This window comes from Cherax quadricarinatus, chromosome 62, assembly GCF_038502225.1.
Source record: "Cherax quadricarinatus isolate ZL_2023a chromosome 62, ASM3850222v1, whole genome shotgun sequence".
Lineage (NCBI taxonomy): Eukaryota > Metazoa > Arthropoda > Malacostraca > Decapoda > Parastacidae > Cherax > Cherax quadricarinatus.
Genome location: NC_091353.1, coordinates 18,982,098 through 19,003,617, shown reverse-complemented (window position 1 = coordinate 19,003,617; position 21,520 = coordinate 18,982,098). Strand labels below are relative to the sequence as shown.

General features: G+C 39.6%; 1 protein-coding gene across 1 annotated transcript in view; it reads right to left on the bottom strand.

Annotated features, from left to right (window-relative positions):
• The window catches only part of SMC5 (structural maintenance of chromosomes 5), a 454,493-nt gene that overhangs the window by 76,737 nt on the left and 356,236 nt on the right, over positions 1-21,520 (bottom strand). The window contains exon 14 of the mRNA XM_070098521.1: positions 20,243-20,341. Coding sequence (XP_069954622.1) covers positions 20,243-20,341 — 99 coding nt within the window. The remainder of the gene's footprint in view (positions 1-20,242; positions 20,342-21,520) is intronic.

Here is a 21,520-nt window from a genome sequence, read left to right as displayed (position 1 = left end):
ATTGGCGATTCTTCAACACCACAGGTACCAAGTCCTTTTCAGGGGTTACATACTTCTCTTCTCTGTTTCTTAATGCCACTAGGACCAGCTTGAGTCACTGGAGTCCTGTCTCGCAAAAAAAAACTGTCCAGAGAGCTCTGTTTCTGGTGTCTCTTTAAAACTTCCCTAAAATGGGCCAAGACTCTGTCACTGTACAAGTTGCCGATATGGCTTGCAACATCCTTCTCAGGGTGATGTTTCTCCATGAATCTTTTCATCTTACCCCACATTTCAAAAATCTCCTTAATTTCTGAAGAAGGCACCTTCTTCCATCTCTCTTCCTCCTCCTCTGCAGCAAGATTCTGAGCTGCGATCTGTTGCTGTTCCTGCTGAAGCTCTTGCAGCTCCTCAGTGGTTAGCTCTTCGTTGTGGTCCTCCACCAACTCTTCCACATCCTCCAAACTCACATCCAACCCCATGGAACTCCCCAATGCCACAATAGATTTCACAACTGACATAGGCTCATCAGGGTCAGCCACAAACCCTTCAAAATCCCTCTTGTGGATACAATCTGGCCACAGTTTTCTCCAAGCAACAACAGCCTCCTAGATTTCCTTTTTCTTTGCCACGATGGAAGATATGGTTGTATGGGGTTTGTTATACATCCTGGCCAGTTCGGCCACACGTACGCCACTTATATGTTGTTCAATGATGTTTTTCTTAAATTCAATTATATTTCTCGCCTTCTTTACCAAAGGCTTGGCACTAGGAGCTTTCTTTGAAGCCATGGTAGCTTATTTAGCACTTGCAAGCACTAAAATGAATGGAATATTATGAAATAATTCGTATGAACAAGTGAGGGGACCGGCGCTCACTGGTAAACAATGGCACACTGGCTGGGAAGGGAGGCCAAGGCGGCTCAGAGTCCTGAGTACGCGTCCAGGACGAACGACGATTAGTGAGTCAATCGACCATTTGCGAGCCAATGTTTGGACGAAAATAATGCAACGATTTCCAAAAAGGACGACTATCGAGCCCAATGATTATCGAAGGACCACTGTATTTTTATATGGTGTTTATGGTTGTATTCTTGTTTCCTTGGTCTCATTTGACAAAATGGAGATACATTACAGAAAAAAAAGATGATTTTTGAAAGGTTTGCGGACGAAAGGTAGCATGAAATTGAGCTCAAAATTGCGGAAATGTTTGATTTCTGAAAATGTTCAAGAGTAAACAAATCACATCACGTGTCCAATACACCTCAACTAGTGGGTCTAATGTGCATTCATGAATGTGCTGATATTATTTATACAATTATTACAATTATACAGTAGTTTGAACAACAGTAAATCTATTTTTTGTGTGAATAAAAATTCAAATGAAAAGCAAGCATAATAAAGAGGGTCCTGGAGACATGACTAATGAACAGAGATAATGCTATTTTAGTGCCAGGAATGTCTGCATTTTTTATTCAAGCCCATATTTTGAAATTGACCTTCATTGAATTTTGTGTGAAATTGGCCAAATTAATAATGTCTGATCACGTTTTTGGGTAGTTGAAATAGGTAAATGGGTGGTTTCTTGTACTCAATCGACAGAATAAAAGGAGTACTAGCGAAATAACTATGATTGGAACAAAAAAGATATCACGAAATAGCGCAATTGAACTTACAAAACCAGAAACGTCAAAACCTTCTGTTCAGGCTGAGAAAACTTAAACAGGAAAACAAAATACATCAGTGTTTCATGCGAGATGGGAAAATACTAGTAAGGAAAACATCAACAGGACAACAATATACTATCTCAAATGAACACGATTTCTCTACCTTCCTTAGAAAAGCTGACATTTCTGTAACAGATTAGATAAGTGCCCTTAATACATATATACATGTGGTGCATATAGTGTACCTTACTATTATATTGTGCATTATTATTTTTATTATTTTTTATCACAAGCTAATGCTAACTAACTCCAATACTTTTTTACTTCTTTCTTACTACTATTAATTGCTCATAATTTTATGTTACAAGTCAAATCTTACTCCAAATTAATATTATTCATTGTTCTTACCTATCCACTTAATTTTGTTTATCACTACTTGTTTTTTAGTCATTTTTCATTGTGTATGCAATTAGTGTATATTCCAATTACTTTTTTGCAAGTACCAAAACTATCTTTTGCTAGCTAGTACCAACTACCTCATTTTTTTTTTTTTACTTTTTATTGTGCAATAAACTGCTCAACTTATTTAATATTACAAATCAGATCTTACTCCTAAACCAATATTATTTCATAGTGACTATCTGTCCATTTAACTTTGTTTACCATTACTTAATTGTAGTCCCTTATATATTTTTTTTTCCTTTATTTTAGCTTTATATAACTACCTTAGCTCATATATTCACAATTGTTAAAATAATCAAGGTGCTATTCTCAGGTGCTAAAGTTAATAAATTCACTATTGTGCCATTATACTCCAAAGCTCATTTATTTGATTACCACTTTATTGTTCACCACAACTTATATTAGTCCCTTTTATATTATAATTTTATATAATAATTCTAACTTTAAAGAATTACCTTTAAAGTACTACCTACTATCATATTCCCAAGCTCCATTATTTGATCATCACTTTATTTGTTCACCACAAATTAGTTTAGTCCCTTTTATATTGTCTCCTTTATTTTAACTTTTAAAAACTACCTTAGCTCATTATTTTTACATTTGTTAAATAATTCAGGTGCTATTTTTTTTTTTTAGCTTTAGAATATTTACTTTATTTTTTACTTAATTCTAACAATAGATTCACTACAAATCTTATGATTACAAGCATTGATCCTGATACCAACCTCTTATTTAATGACTTAAATGATTCAAACAGTTATTGTAATTACTACACAGCAGAACAATCAAAGGCACTTCTCAGAGCCAACAACAACATAACTATCTTTAACTACAATATCAGATCTTTAAGCAAGCATTATGATGACCTCCTAGCATTACTAAATTCCTTGCATGCCAATATGTCCATCATTACACTAACTGAAACCTGGCTAAAGCCTGATACTACAGATGTCTATGCCATTCCTGGTTACACAGCCATACACAACTGTAGGTCAGACCAACAAGGGGGTGGCACTGCTATATACTATTCAGACCAACTAGAATGTATCACTAATACTTGCACAAGGGATGAACATGGGGAATATATAATAGCTAAATTCAAATCCAAATACCTACAGAAACCTCTCACAGTGATAAACATCTACAGAGTTCCACAATCAAACATTAGCCAATTTAGTCAAAACCTAGGAAGTATGATAACTGATGCACGCATGAACAAAGATCACTTACTACTCTCAGGTGACTTCAATATAAATCTCCTGCAAGACCAGGACCCACACGTTACTGAATTCACAAACACAATGAGTAACTGTATGTTGCTACCAACAGTAACAAAACCTACAAGAGTTACAGAGACAAGTGTTTCCCTACTAGACCACATCTGGACCAACACCATATCCCCTTTAAAATCAGGCATAATTACAGATAATACCACAGACCACTACCCTACTTTCCTCATAACAACTCTTGGTAAAATACCCCAAGACACTACTAAAGTCACCTTCAGACTTCACAATGAGGCAGCCATTAATAACTTCACAACAGCAGTAACAAACATTGACTGGCACACTGAGCTAGAAATCTATACAGATATTGATGAATGTTTTAATAATTTTCTAAAAAAGACCCAATACCTTTATAACAAGCACTGCCCTAAAAAAACTAAACAGATGACAGCTAAGAGACTGAACAGTCCCTGGCTAACACCCAGCATTCTCAAATCCATAAATACAAAACACCGATATGAAAAACAGTACAGAATGGGTCACATAACCAGAGACCAAACAAAACGTTACTCGTCAATCCTAACCAGCCTGATAAGAAGGGCAAAAAAAATTGTATTATGAGAAAAGATTATCCAACTTATGAGGTGATATAAAAAAGACCTGGAAGACCCTATCAGAAATTCTGGGAACAAAAAAGATATCACGACATAGCGAAATAAAATTAGCAAAATCAGATGAACCCCAACTCTCACCAACAGAAACAGCAAACAGACTCTTCTTCTCCACTATAGGACAAAACCTTGCCAATAAAATCCCAAGCTCAGATACCCCACCAAATGACTACCTCACTGGCAACTACCCGAACACACTGTTCCTAGCTCCGACTAACCCATACGAAGTCTCCCTTATTATCAACGCACTGAAAAACAAGGCAGGAGATTTAAATACCTTACCACCCTTTATATACAAAAAAGCGTCACAAGTACTATCACCAATCATTGCAACACTCTTTAACAAATCCATTGAATCCTCCACCTTCCCTACAGTTCTCAAAATAGCAAGGGTCACCCCGATCCATAAAGGAGGAGACCAAACAGAGTTGAATAACTATAGGCCAATATCCAATTTACACCCTCTCTCAAAAATCTTCGAAAAATTAATTCATAAACGAATCTACTCCTACCTCATCTCCCAAAACTTTCTCAACCCCTGCCAATTTGGATTCAGGCCTAATAAAAATACTAATGATGCTATTATACACATGCTAGAACATATATACACCGCAATAGAGAAAAAAGAAGTCCCACTGGGGATCTTCATTGACTTACGTAAAGTTTTTGATACAGTTGACCATGACTTGCTCCACGTAAAATTGTCACACTATGGTATTAGAGGGCACTCCCTCAACTACCTCAAGTCTTACCTCAGCAACAGAAGCCAATATGTGTGCGCAAATGGGGCAAGCTCTTCCGCACAACCAATTACAGTTGGTGTCCCACAGGGAAGTGTCCTTGGCCCTCTTCTCTTTCTCCTATACATAAATGACCTACCAAATGCTTCGCAATTACTCAAACCCACACTTTTTGCAGATGACACTACATACGTCTTCTCTCACCCGAGCCCAGTCACGCTAGCCAATACTGTAAACACCGAATTACAGAAAATATCTACCTGGATGAGGACTAACAAACTTACACTAAACATTGACAAAACCTACTTCATTCAGTTTGGTAACAGAGCTACAGATGTACCTCTTAACATAACGATAAACGGATCACCTATCACAAAGCTAACAGAGGGAAAATTCTTAGGAATCCACCTCGATAATAGACTCAAATTTCATACACATATACAACAAATTTCTAAGAAAATTTCCAAGACTGTAGGCATACTACCGAAGATACGGTACTATGTTCCACAGTCAGCCCTCCTGGCCCTTTATCACTCTCTTATTTACCCCTATCTCACCTATGGAATTTGTGCATGGGGCTCAACAACAATTAACCATCTCAGACCACTAATTACCCAACAAAAGGCTGCAGTTAGAATGATAACAAATTCTCACTACAGGCAACACACTCCACCAATATTCAAAACACTCAACCTACTCACCATACAAAACATCCATACTTATTATTGCACCTATTACATACATAGAACACTTAACTCTGATATTAACCCTCCCCTCAAACATCTCCTTGCCAACCTCAACAGAACACATGACCATAACACAAGGCACAGATCACTCTTTGATGTTCCTCGTGTCCATCTCACGCTATGCAAAAACTCAATGCACATAAAAGGCCCTAAAATCTGGAATTCATTACCTGTAAATATAAAAGAAACACTACCTGTTTATAAATTCAAGTCTCTTCTCAAAGTTCACTTACTCACTCAAAACCAAATAAATACTGAATAACTGAACCTTATAAATTGTATATCCAAAATGTTACTCACAATTATATCACATAAATGTTAAACCTAGGACCCAATCTAACTTTGTTATTTTTTTAAATACACTACCTAACAGAATACTCCATTCTACTGAATGAACAGCAATGCATGCAACCATATGACCTGTCTTTGTAATACTCATTTGTGCTTTATAGTTATCTGTTTACAATAGTCTTATCACTGATTTCATCATTGCTTAGTTAATCTTAAGTTAATTTTAAGCCAGCCCGTAATGCTATGCATATAAGTGGCTTTGGCATGCTGCTCTTACCTGTATTTTTTTTGTACCTCTGTATGTATGCTAAAATTTCTAAATAAAATAAAAAAAAAATAAAATAAAAACTCCCACCAACTGAAACAGCAAACAGACTCAATGATTTCTTCTCCACCAATGGAAAAAACCTTGCCAATAAAATCCCAAGCTCAAATACTGAACCCAATGACTACCTCACTGGCAACTACCCGAACACACTGTTCCTAGCTCCGACTAACCCAACAGAAGTCTCCCTTATTATCAGCACACTAAAAAACAAGACAGGAGATTTAAATACCTTACCACCCTTTATATACAAAAAAGCGTCGCAAGTGCTGTCACAAATCATTGCAACACTCTTTAACAAATCCATAGAATCCTCTACCTTCCCTACAGTTCTCAAAATAGCAAGGGTCACCCAGATCCATAAAGGAGGAGACCAAACAGAATTGAATAACTATAGGCCAATATCCAACTTATACCCTCTCTCTCTCTAAAATCTTCGAAAAATTAATTCATAAGCGAATCTATTCCTACCTCATCTCCCACAACATACTCAACCCCTGTCAGTTTGGGTTCAGGCCTAATAAAAATATTTTTTTTTTTTTTCAACAAACCGGCCGTATCCCACCAAGGCAGGGTGGCCCAAAAAGAAAAACGAAAGTTTCTCTTTTTAAATTTATTAATTTATACGGGAGAAGGGGTTACTAGCCCCTTGCTCCTGGCATTTTAGTCGCCTCTTACAACACGCATGGCTTACGGAGGAAGAATTCTGTTCCACTTCCCCATGGAGATAAGAGGAAATGAACAACAACAAGAACTAGAAAGAAAATAGAAGAAAACCCAGAGGGATGTGTATATATACATATACAGTGGACCCCCGCATAACGGACGCCCTGCATAGCGGACAATCCGCATAGCGGACGCTTTGATCGCTAAAATTTTGCCCCGCATAGCGCCCAAAAACCCGCTCAGCGGCCTTCGTCCGAGACGCGTCCAATGTGCGGCCTGAGCCAGCCTCATATGTTCCGCCGGTGGCATTGTTTACCAGCCAGCCTCCGCGGTAACATTCAAGCATACAATCGGAATATTTCGTATTATTACAGTGTTTTCGGTGCTGTTTCTGGAAAATAAGTGACCATGGGCCCCAAGAAAGCTTCTAGTTCCAACCCTACAGCAATAAGGGTTAGAATTCCTATAGAAATGAAGAAAGAGATCATTGATAAGTATGAAAGTGGAGTGCGTATCACCGACCTGGTCAGGTTGTACAAGAAACCCAAATCAACCATCTCTTCTATTGTGGGCAAGAAAACGGCAATCAAGGAAGCTGTTCTTGCCAAAGGTTTAACTGTGTTTTCGAAACAAAGATCGCAAGTGATGGAAGATGTTGAGAGACTCTTATTGGTGTGGATAAATGAAAAACAGCTAGCAGGAGATAGCGTCTCTCAAGCGATCATATGTGAAAAGGCTAGGAAGTTGCATGAGGATTTAATTAAAAAAGGCCTGCAACTAGTGATGATGTGAGTGAATTTAAGGCCAGCAAAAGTTGGTTTGAGAGATTTAAGAAGCGTAGTGGCATACATAGTGTGATACGGCATGGTGAGGCTGCCAGTTCGGACCACAAAGCGGCTGAAAAATATGTGCAGGAATTCAAGGAGTACATAGAAACTGAAGGACTGAAACCTGAACAAGTGTTTAATTGTGATGAAACAGGCCTGTTCTGGAAGAAAATGCCAAGCAGGACCTACATTACTCAGGAGGAAAAGGCACTCCCAGGATATAAGCCTTTGAAAGACAGGCTTACTTTGTTGATGTGTGCCAATGCTAGTGGTGATTGCAAAGTTAAGCCTTTATTAGTGTATCACTCTGAAACTCCCAGAGCGTTCAGGCAAAAGAATGTCCTCAAGGATAATTTGTGTGTGCTGTGGAGGGCAAACAGTAAGGCATGGGTCACTAGGGAATTTTTCTATAACTGGTTACACCATGCATTTGCCCCCAATGTGAAAGATTACCGAACTGAAAAGAAATTAGAACTTAAGTGCCTCCTGGTGTTAGACAATGCCCCTGGTCATCCTACAGACGTGGCAGAGCGACTTTATGGGGACATGAGCTTCATTAAGGTGAAGTTTTTGCCTCCTAATACCACTCCTCTCCTGCAGCCCATGGACCAGCAGGTCATTTCCAACTTCAAGAAACTGTACACAAAAGCTATGTTTCAAAAGTGCTTTGAAGTGACCACAGACACTCGATTGACTCTAAAAGAGTTTTGGAAGGATCACTTTAATATCCTCAATTGTGTAAACCTTATAGGTAAGGCTTGGGAGGGAGTGACTAAGAGAACCTTGAACTCTGCTTGGAAGAAACTGTGGCCAGAATGTGTAGACAAAAGGGATTTTGAAGGGTTTGAGGCTAACCCTGAGAGGAGTATACCAGTTGAGGAATCAATTGTGGCATTGGGGAAGTCCTTGGGGTTGGAGGTTAGTGGGGATGATGTGGAAGAGTTGGTGGAGGAGGACAATGAAGAACTAACCACTGATGAGCTGATAGATCAACTTCAAGAGCAAGAGGCCAGACCTGGGGAAACTGGTTCAAAGGAGGGGAGAGAGAAATTGAAGGAATTGCCTACTTCAAAGATTAAGGAAATGTGTGCAAAATGGCTTGAAGTGCAAACCTTTTTTGATGAAAAATCACCCTCACACAGCTATTGCAAGCCGTGCTGGTGACTGTTACAATGACAATGTTGTGAACCACTTTAGACAAATCATAAAGGAACGAGAGGTACAGGCCACTATGGACAGATATGTTGTGCGAAAGAAGTCCAGTGACTCTGAAGCTGGTCCTAGTGGCATTAAAAGAAGAAGGGAAGTAACCCCAGAAAAGGACTTGCCTCCTCAAGTCTTAATGGAAGGGGATTCCCCTTCTAAACACTAACACTCTCTCTCCCCTCCTCCCATCCCATCAATCATCACCAGATCTTCAATAAAAGTAAGTGTCATGTAATTGTGCATGCCTTTTTCAGTTTGTGTGTACTAAAATTAACATTTTTTTGTGGTAAAAAAAATTTTTTTTCATACTTTTGGGTGTCTTGCACGGATTAATTTTATTTCCATTATTTCTTATGGGGAAAATTCATTCACATAGCGAACATTTTGCATAACAGCCAGCCCTCTTGCACGGATTAAGGTCGCTATGCGGGGGTCCACTGTATATGCTTGTACATGCATGTGTAGTGTGACGTAAGTGTAAGTAGAAGTAGCAAGACGTACCTGAAATCTTGCATGTTTATGAGACAGAAAAAAAAGGACACCAGCAATCCTACCATCATGTAAAACAATTACAGGCTTTCGTTTTACACTCACTTGGCAGGATGGTAGTACCTCCCTGGGCGGTTGCTGTCTACCAACCTACTACCTGCTATTATACATATTATACATATGCTAGAACAAATATACACTGCACTAGAGAAAAAAGAAGTCCCACTGGGGATCTTCATTGATTTACGTAAAGCTTTTGTTACAGTTGACCATGATTTGCTCCACATAAAATTGTCGCACTATGGTATAAGAGGGCACTCCCTCAACTACCTAAAGTCATACCTCAGCAACAGAAGCCAATATATGTACACAAATGGAGCACACTCTTCTGCACAGCCAATTACAGTTGGTGTCCCACAGGGAAGTGTCCTTGGCCCTCTTCTCTTTCTCGTTTACATAAATAACTTACCAAATGCATCACAACTACTCAAACCCACACTATTTGCAGATGACACTACATATGTCTTCTCTCACCCAAGCCCAGTCATGCTAGCCAGTACTGTGAATACCGAATTACAGAAAATATCTACCTGGATGATGACTAACAAACTTACTCTCAACATTGACAAAACCTACTTCATTCAGTTTGGAAACAGAGCTACAGATGTCCCTCTTAACATAATGATAAACGGATCACCTATCACAAAGCTCACAGAGGGAAAATTCCCAGGAATCCACCTTGATAATAGACTCAAATTTCAAACACATGTACAACAAATTTCTAAGAAAATTTCCAAGACCGTAGGCATACTATCGAAGATATGATACAATGTTCCACAGTCAGCCCTCCTGGCCCTATATCACTCACTTATTTACCCTTATCTCACCTATGGAATTTGTGCATGGGGCTCAACAACAATAAACCATCTCAGACCATTAATTACCCAACAAAAAGCTGCAGTCAGAATGATAACAAATTCCCACTACAGGCAGCACACTCCACCAATATTCAAAACTCTAAACCTACTCACCGTACAAAACATCCATACTTATTATTGTACCTACTACAGGTCCTAAATCACAAATCCGGCATCACTGGGACCTGTAGTGTGCCGGATTACTGAGTTTGCCGGATTACAGAGTGGTTAGGTTAGAATACACTTAATAAAATTAACCAACTTGACTTACACAGTTCATTGAACATTGGCAAAAATCAAACATTTCTGCTACTTTGAGCTCAATTTCAAGGTACTTTTCGTCATGAAAGCAATCAAAGTCATGTCTATTTCTGTAATATATCTTCCATTCTATCATATGAGTCCAAAACAATGAAAATACAACCATAAAAACCATACGAAAATATACTGCAAAGAGGCTGCTAAAGGCTGAGAAGTTAACTCCCTTATTTATCGTCCGTCTTTTTTATTTTTGTTGTACGTTAAGAAGCATCTTTCCATCATACATTGCCCAAGTTTCAATGAGATAGCCCAACAAACAACCAAGAAAAAAAATATTTACCAAAAATCATATATGGCAAGCCCAAGCCAGGTACTGGAAATAAGTCACTTTGTCTGACTTTTCTGGGTTATCCTAGGTTCTCTATACATACACTGCTATGTATGACAATCTATGTAACTGTATTTGTGTATACCTGAATAAACTTATTTACTTCTAGTCTGTCAACTGAGTACAAGAAACCACCCATTCACTTATTTCAACTACCCAATAAAGTGGTCAGAAATTGGCAATTTGGCCGATTTCACACAAATTTCAACAGATGCCAATTTCAAAATAGGATCCAGAATAAACAATGCAGACATTCCTGGCACTAAAATAACATTTTCTCTGTTCATTAGTCACGGCTACAAGCCCCTCTTATATTACTCTTGCTTTTCATTTGGAATTTTTATTCACAAAAAAATAGAAGATTTACTGTTATGCAGACTGCTGCATTATTGTAATAATTGTATAAATAATGTCAAGCCATTCTTGACTCCATACTGGAATTTAGACTGGCAGGCAAACAGGTATTGGACGGTGACGTCATTTATTTACTCTTGAGCTTCGCTAAAGAATAGAACATTTTCACTACTGTGAGCGTAATTTTCGTCATGAAAGCAATCAAAATCATATCTATTTCTGTAATATATCTTTCATTCTATCAAATGAGACCGAAAAAATGAGAATATAACCATAACAACCATACAAAAATACAGTGGACCCCCGCATAACGATCAGCTCCCAACTCGACCAATTATGTAAGTGTATTTTTGTAAGTGCTTTTGTAGGTGTATTTTTGGGGGTCTGAAACGGACTAATCTAATTCACAATATCTCTTATGGGAACAAATTCGGTCTATAACGGCACCCAAACAGACTTCTGGATTGAAATAATATCGTTATGCGGGGGTCCACTGTATACCGCTAAGCGGCCGCTAATGGCTGAGAAGTGAACTCCGGTATTTATGGTCTGATTTCTTTCATTTTTGGTGTACGTGAAGAAGTATCTTTCCATCATACATTGCACAAGTTTGAATAAGATAACCCAACAAACAACTGAGAAAATAATTATTATTTTTATTATCACACCGGCCAATTCCCACCAAGGCAGGGTGGCCCGAAAAAGAAAAACTTTCACCATCATTCACTCCATCACTGTCTTGCCAGAAGGGTGCTTTACACTACAGTTTTTAAACTACAACATTAACACCCCTCCTTCAGAGTGCAGGCACTGTACTTCCCATCTCCAGGACTCAAGTCCGGCCTGCCGGTTTCCCTGAATCCCTTCATAAATGTTACTTTGCTCACACTCCAACAGCACGTCAAGTATTAAAAACCATTTGTCTCCATTCACTCCTATCAAACACGCTCACGCATGCCTGCTGGAAGTCCAAGCCCCTCGCACACAAAACCTCCTTTACCCCCTCCCTCCAACCCTTCCTAGGCCGACCCCTACCCCGCCTTCCTTCCACTACAGACTGATACACTCTTGAAGTCATTCTGTTTCGCTCCATTCTCTCTACATGTCCGAACCACCTCAACAACCCTTCCTCAGCCCTCTGGACAACAGTTTTGGTAATCCCGCACCTCCTCCTAACTTCCAAACTACGAATTCTCTGCATTATATTCACACCACACATTGCCCTCAGACATGACATCTCCACTGCCTCCAGCCTTCTCCTCGCTGCAACATTCATCACCCACGCTTCACACCCATATAAGAGCGTTGGTAAAACTATACTCTCATACATTCCCCTCTTTGCCTCCAAGGACAAAGTTCTTTGTCTCCACAGACTCCTAAGTGCACCACTCACTCTTTTTCCCTCATCAATTCTATGATTCACCTCATCTTTCATAGACCCATCCGCTGACACGTCCACTCCCAAATATCTGAATACGTTCACCTCCTCCATACTCTCTCCCTCCAATCTGATATTCAATCTTTCATCACCTAATCTTTTTGTTATCCTCATAACCTTACTCTTTCCTGTATTCACTTTTAATTTTCTTCTTTTGCACACCCTACCAAATTCATCCACCAATCTCTGCAACTTCTCTTCAGAATCTCCCAAGAGCACAGTGTCATCAGCAAAGAGCAGCTGTGACAACTCCCACTTTGTGTGTGATTCTTTATCTTTTAACTCCACGCCTCTTGCCAAGACCCTCGCATTTACTTCTCTTACAACCCCATCTATAAATATATTAAACAACCACGGTGACATCACACATCCTTGTCTAAGGCCTACTTTTACTGGGAAAAAATTTCCCTCTTTCCTACATACTCTAACTTGAGCCTCACTATCCTCGTAAAAACTCTTCACTGCTTTCAGTAACCTACCTCCTACACCATACACTTGCAACATCTGCCACATTGCCCCCCTATCCACCCTGTCATACGCCTTTTCCAAATCCATAAATGCCACAAAGACCTCTTTAGCCTTATCTAAATACTGTTCACTTATATGTTTCACTGTAAACACCTGGTCCACACACCCCCTACCTTTCCTAAAGCCTCCTTGTTCATCTGCTATCCTATTCTCCGTCTTACTCTTAATTCTTTCAATTATAACTCTACCATACACTTTACCAGGTACACTCAACAGACTTATCCCCCTATAATTTTTGCACTCTCTTTTATCCCCTTTGCCTTTATACAAAGGAACTATGCATGCTCTCTGCCAATCCCTAGGTACCTTACCCTCTTCCATACATTTATTAAATAATTGCACCAACCACTCCAAAACTATATCCCCACCTGCTTTTAACATTTCTATCTTTATCCCATCAATCCCGGCTGCCTTACCCCCTTTCATTTTACCTACTGCCTCACGAACTTCCCCCACACTCACAACTGGCTCTTCCTCACTCCTACAAGATGTTATTCCTCCTTGCCCTATACACGAAATCACAGCTTCCCTATCTTCATCAACATTTAACAATTCCTCAAAATATTCCTTCCATCTTCCCAATACCTCTAACTCTCCATTTAATAACTCTCCTCTCCTATTTTTAACTGACAAATCCATTTGTTCTCTAGGCTTCCTTAACTTGTTAATCTCACTCCAAAACTTTTTCTTATTTTCAACAAAATTTGTTGATAACATCTCACCCACTCTCTCATTTGCTCTCTTTTTACATTTTTACATTTACATTAATATAATAACAATAATAATAATAATAATAATAATAATAATAATAATAATAATAATAATAATAATAATAATAATATCTTTATTTACTACACGTACATGTACAAGGTATACAAGCCTAGCTGACATCAGTGACATACTACTGTATAGAAAGCCGCTTGTTATGCAGAGTATTTCAAGCAAATTAGGTCAGTGTCCGAGGATAACACGCACACTAGTCGGCTAATACCCAGGTACCCATTTACTGATGGGTAAACATAGACAACAGGTGTAAAGAAACACGCCTAATGTTTCTACCCTGGCTGGGAATCGAATATTTACCAAAATTCATATATGGCTAACCCAAGCCAGCTACTAGAAATAAGCCACATTGACTTTTTTGGTGTTACCCTAGGTTCTCTACACATATGCCGCTATGTGTGATAATCTATAGAGAGAAAATAACTTTTTTGTTTCATGTTTATGGTGGAGTACGAGTGTATATCACAGTTAGCCCTGTGCTATACTCCGTTTTCTCTAATATAAGTCCCCAAGACAAGGATAGGAGAATGGTATTTGTTTACCATATCCTCTTTATAACTTTGTTGAACTGCTCGGTGTTATGCCAAATATTATTCATTCTGGAGTATTTAATATGTTTCATGTTATTTATATTGTCTCTTATGTCATATTAGATCAATTGTGATAGGCAAATAAGCTGTAGTGTTGATATTAGCGTAATAATAAAGCATATTCTCCTGCATCATGAGACTGAGTTCATGACAACCGACAGTGGCTTCAAAGCCACCTTATCTTTAATGGATAATGTACTGTGTCAGTGCTTTACATAATGAGAAGCATTTCTTTTATTCATTGGAACCATGGCTAGGGCTAAAAGTAAGCAGGTTAAAACAATAAATGGAGAAAAAGAAATTGGAATGACTTATGCAGCAAGTAGCGCCACCAAACAGTACCAGCAGGTTGGTGTGGCGACCCTGGAAATTTGAAATTATGCTAGCCAAAATTAGTGCCAAATAACTGAAGGAACCAAATAACTGATTGTCGGATTTGTGATGGCGGACCTGTACATACATAGAACACTTAACTCGGATATAAACCCTCCTCTCAAATGTCTCCTTCCTCAACAGAACACATGACAATAACACAAGGCACAGATCACTCTTTGATGTTCCTCGTGTCCATCGCACGCTATGCAAAAACTCAATGCACATAAAAGGCCCAAAAATCTGGAATTCATTACCTGCGAATATAAAAGAAACACTGTCTGCTTATAAATTCAAGTCTCTTCTTAAAAATCACTTAATCACCCACAACTAAATAAATACTGAATAATTGTATCTCATAAATGTTTAACCTGTGGCCCTATCAACCTTTTTTTTTTTTAATTACATTATCTAACAGAATACAGTGGACCCCCGCTTTACGATCACCTCCCAATGCGACCAATTATGTAAGTGTATTTATGTAAGTGCATTTGTACGTGTATGTTTGGGGGTCTGAAATGGACTAATCTTATTCACAATATTCCTTATGGGACCAAATTTGTTCTATACTGGCACCTAAACATACTTCTGAAATGAAATAATATCGTAAACCGGGGGTCCACTGTACTCCATTCTACTGAAAGCACAGCAACTCAGTAAATGACCAAATGACCTGTCTTTGAAATACAGTGGACCCCCGGTATTCGATGGCATCGGTATCCGATAAATCCTGTATTCGATACATTTTAACGCAAAAATTTTGCCTCGCCTCTCATTAAAAAACCCGCCACACGCGATTCGTCCGAGACGTGTCCATGTGTGGCCAGAACTGCCCTGTGTGTGCCAGTGTTTACAAGCCAGCCAGTGTGCTTGCATCTCAGGATACATTCGGTACATTCCATATTATCACAGTGTTTTTGGTGCTTGTTTCTGCAAAATAAGTCACCATGGGTCCCAAGAAAGCTTCTAGTGCCAACCCTGTGGTAAAAAGGGTGAGAATTAGTATGGAAATTAAGAAAGATTTTGAAGGGTTTGAGGCTAACCCTGAGAAGCCTATGCCAGTTGTGGAATCCATTGTGCCTACCTCAAAAATTAAGGAAATGTGTGCAAAGTGGGTTGAACTGCAAACCTTTATGGATGAAAATCACCCTAACACAGCTATTGCAAGCCATGCTGGAGACTATTACAATGACAATGTTGTGGCCCGTTTTAGACAAATCATAAAGGAACAGGACGTACAGAGCTCTATGGACAGATTTGTTGTGCGACAGAGGTCCAGTGACTCTCAAGCTGGTCCTAGTGGCATTAAAAGAAGAAGGGAAGTAACCCTGTGAAAGGACTTGCTACCTCAAGTCCTAATGGAAGGGGATTCCCCTTCTAAACAATAACTTCCACACTCTCCCCTCCTCCCATCCCATCAATCATCACCAGATCTTCATTAAAGGTAAGTGTCATGTACAGTGGACCCCCGCATACCGTTGGCCTTACATAACGTTAAATCCGCATACTGATACATTTTATCGCTAAGATTTCGCCTCGCATACCGCTAAAAAACCCGCTCAACGCTGTTCATCCAAGATGCGTCCAATGTGCGGCCTGAGCCAGCCTCACATGTTCCGCCGGTGGCATTTTTTACCAGCCAGCCTCCGTGGTAACATCCAAGCATACAATCGGAACATTTCGTGTTATTACAGTGTTTTTGGTGATTTCATCTGCAAAATAAGTGACCATGGGCCCCAAGAAAGCCTCTAGTGCTAACCCAGTGGTAAAAAGGGTGAGAAATACTATCATACCACAGTCAGCTGCTGCTGCACCATGGTCAGCTGTTGCTTGACCAGTCAGCTGCTGCTGGATCAGTCAGCTGCTGCTGCACCACGATCAGCTGTTGTTGGACCAGTCAGCTGTTGCTGGATCAGTCAGCTGCTGCTGCACCACGATCAGCTGTTGTTGGACCAGTCAGCTGTTGCTGAATCAGTCAGCTGCTGCTGCACCACGATCAGCTGTTGCTGGACCAGTCAGCTGTTGCTGGATCAGTTAGCTGCTGCAGCTGCACCACGATCAACTGTTGCTGGACCACTCAGCTGTTGCTGGATCAGTCAGCTGTTGCTGGATCAGTCAGCTGTTGCTGGATCAGTCAGCTGTTGCTGGACCAGTCAGCTGTTGCTGGACCAGTCAGCTGTTGCTGGATCAGTCAACTGTTGCTGGACCAGTCAGCTGTTGCTGGATCAGTCAGCTGTTGCTAGATCAGTCAGCTGTTGCTGGATCAGTCAGCTGTTGCTGGACCAGTCAGCTGTTGCTGGACCAGTCAGCTGTTGCTGGACCAGTCAGCTGTTGCTGGATCAGTCAGCTGTTGCTGGATCAGTCAGCTGTTGCTGGACCAGTCAGCTGTTGCTGGACCAGTCAGCTGTTGCTGGATCAGTCAGCTGCTGCTGCACCACGGTCAGCTGCTGTTGCACCATCAGCTGTTTCTGAACATGACTCGTCCCCCTGAACCTGTCCGTCCAGCCTGAGCGCCTGCCTTGCCATCATTGTTTACAAGCCAGGGTGGCCGGTTGCATGCATACATTCGATACATTTTGTATTATTCCATTATTTATAGTGCTTGTAACTGCTAAATAAGCCACCATGGGCCCAAAGAAAGCTTCTAGTGCCAACCCTGTGGTAAAAAGGGTGATAAATATTATTGTACCACAGTCAGCTGCTGCTGCACCACGGTCAGCTGATAAATTGGACCAGTCAGCTGTTGCTGCACCACAGCTGCTGCTGCACCACAGCTGCAGCTGCACCATGGTCAGCTGTTGCTGCACCCAGCTGCTGCTGCACCATGGTCAGATGCACCACAGCTGTTGCTGTTGCTGCACCACCATCAGCTGTATTACTCGAAGATGTGGAGAGAGTGTTGTTGGTGTGGCTTAACGTGAAACAATTACCAAGAAACAATTAACCCCGGAGGGTTAGCCACCCAGGATAACCCAAGAAAGTCAGTGCATCATCGAGGACTCTAACTTATTTCCATTGGGGTCCTTAATCTTGTCTCCCAGGATGCAACCCACACCAGTCGACTAACACCCAGGTGAACAGGGAAAAATGCCTGGAACTAGTGCTCATATTGGTGAATTTAAAGCCAGCAAAGGTTGGTTTGAGAGATTTAAGAATCGTAGTGGCATACACAGTGTGATAAGGCCTGTTCTGGAAGAAAATGCCAAACAGGACCTACAGTACTCAGGAGGAAAAGGCACTCCCAGGACACAGTGTCTCATCAGTCATTGCTGCATCTTCAATAAAGGTAAGTGTCATTTATTCTTCATTTAGTAGAGTAGTACATGCACAATATATACTGTGCATGTACTACTCTACTATTGTGGATGTATCCTTCTCTTTGTGTGTAGGAAAATGTATATTTCATGTGGTAAAATTTTTTTTTTCATACTTTTGGGTGTCTTGCATGGATTAATTTGATTTCCATTATTTCTTATGGGGAAAATTCATTCGCATAACGATAATTTCGCATAACAATGAGCTCTCATGAACGGATTAATATCGTTATGCGGGGGTCCACTGTATTCTATTGTTAGTAAAGTACTACAAACTGTGCATGTCTTCTTCAGTTTGTGTGCATTAAACTTAATATTTCATGTGGTAAAATTTTTTTTTTCATACTTTTGGGTGTCTTGCACAGATTAATTTGATTTCCATTATTTCGTATGAAGAAAATTAATTCGCCTTTCGATAATTTTGGTATACGATGAGCTCTCAGGAACGGATTAATATCGAATACCGGGGGTCCACTGTACTCATTTGTGCTTAATTGTTATTTGTTTACTATAATTTTTACCACTGAATATATCATTGCTTAGTTAATCTTAAGTTAATTTTAAGCCTGCCCATAATGCTCTGCATACAAGGGGCTTTTGGCATGTACACTTAACCACTGTATTTCTTTGTACTTCTATGTATCATGTCCAAATTAATAATAAATAAATAAATAAAGGAATTGGCCCAAAATAGGTCTCAAAGTGGGCGAAATCACCAATGCGTAAATATCACCGAGACTTCTAACTTTTGGTTTCATTACCTTTGGAAAAAAAATTCTCTATCATTTCATAAGAATATGGGAGGGGAGGGGGGTTCTGACCCTATGAGCAAGTTTGCGAGCAATGGTTAAGCCTACAAATGCAACAGAAATAATAGCATTTCTTACCTACCATTGTGGGTGCTGGTGTTCGTCACTGATTGTGAAGAGAGTGGAGAGTTATGTTGTGGTCCTACTGGGCTGAGGTGGATGGTAGAGGTTCTGGTACTAAAGTTGATGGTTGTGCCTGAGTGTGCATAAATTCTGTAATGGATCTCTGGGCTATTTTACACTGCAGTACACTATACAGCTGATAGTAAGGCATCATCAGCTGCTCTCGACCCTGTTTTAGAGCACTGCTTCTAGATGTCAGGGTCCTTTTCAGTGAAAAAATCTAACTTTAGGCCAGTAAGTCAAGTCAAGTAAGTTTATGTGGGTAGCTGTGATCTACTACTGTACAAACACAACTAGTTCAGAGAAGAGTCATACGATACATGTATGAAAGGAGGTCTGGGAGAGGGTTGGGTGTTTTTCCTACCCATAAGGCGAACCATGGTAAGCTAGTCTTATGAAGTGCTGTACAAAATTACGTCGCAATTTTTCAATAGTGTAATAGCTAAAATGTGACAAATAAACCCATGTTATATAATGGTCCACTGTATACAGAGTTGAAGTATAACCTGAGGACTCCTGCTATTTATGCTTCTTGATATGAAGCCAAAATTCCATTAGCTTTATTGTGAACACTTAAGCAATGTTGTCTTGGTTTTAGATTACTGCTAACCAGAACTCTTAAATCTTTTTTTGCATTCAGAGTGGTTAAGATCTACATTATTTAGTTCATAAGTGTGCCATGATTATTTTATTTTCCCAAGTTTAGAACTCTGCATTTGTTTACATAAATTAAAATATATCTGCAGCTTCTCTGACTACTGTGTCAATCTTTTCAGATCTTCCTGTAGTGCTCTTAATGTCCATGTCAGAATTAATCAGACAGCCTATTTATTCTCTTATCTATATGATTTATGTAAACTGCAAACAGTAAAGGGCCCAACACTGACCCCTGTGAACACCACTTGTGAGCATCCCCACCCTGATTTCTCCCCACTTATGCAAACTCTCTGCTGCCTGTCAACCATTCCTCTATCCATGGATTTTTTTTCCCTCCTATTCCATGTGCTTCTACTTTCCTCAACAATCCCTGGTGTGAGTAGACGTGTAATAAAACACTTATCAACAAACACTTACACTTGCACTAGCAGTTGTGAGACAATCACGGTGAGCTTCCTTCTCAGTCAATAATCTTTCTGTCTCTTGTAGGTTCGAGTGTTGAAATTCCTCACGAATCTGAAAGAAAGACAACTGTTTGAGTACAGCTCACCTTGAAGAGAGAGTAAAGATTTGACTACTGTATTCCTGTGATTTAGTCTAACCAAAGACTGCCAGAAAAACTGATAATTGAGCTTGCAACTTCATAGTTTTATCATTGATAAAACACATACAGAAGAGCAAGATGTAAAAGGGTTTTAACTGTGTGATGATAACATAATAAAAATGGAGAAATATTTTTGCAAAAACATTCAACAACTTGAGGGAGAAACTTTAGACAGTGTTTCAGTCCATCTTTAAACATCATCAGTGTTATGCAGGTTTCTACATTTATGTGAAGATAGCTTGTATATAATATAAGGTGTTGGCACTTTAAAAAAAGTGCTTCATAATTTCTGGGTGCTTTTATGGAATGAAGTCAAGGCATGACTATTGTAGTAGTGTGACTACTGTGATAGTGTCGCTATCACAATAGTCACACTGCTACAATAGTCATGCCACACTTTTTTACAATACCAACACCTTACATTCTATACAACCCATCTTCACATAAATGCAGAAACCTGGATACAATCAGATCATTGTGATTCGATAATGGTCTATGTCTGACTGAAGTGTCATGACTGTCATTTGTTTCCAAGTTATGGGTTGAGTGTGAATTATTCCAGCTATGGTACAGCTTATTCTTGTAACATTTGATATTTGAACTCTTTTTTCAGACAATAAGCACATACATACAAAAGCACAGCTGGTTTATGTTAAAGTTGCAAAAATCTGAGTTGAAAGCAGTGGTAGTGACTTTGGTGTTAGTAAGGCTAGGTTTGAGAAAATTAAGAGGAAGTACAAGCCATTGTGTTGAGGCGATGAGTGAAGCAGCATTCCGCAGATCACTAGGCAAGCCATTATTATCCTGTTCCTCTCAATACCATTGAGACCAACACAAAGGACAGCTTAAAATTAAGCCCTCACAGGCTGTAGCCACCCTGGTTCCAGCCTAGTCTGGTCTAAAGCTGAGGAACAGACTTCAGGGAGAGGAACAGACTTCAACAAAGAGGCTATGTTACGACTTAATCTTCACCGTAACAATAGGGGCACAAATAACTCCTTTTTTTTTTGTTAGTTTTATTTTATTACCAATCATTTAGTTTCATTGGTATTTGGTTAGTGAATTAAAATAACCACAAGCAATTATAAATG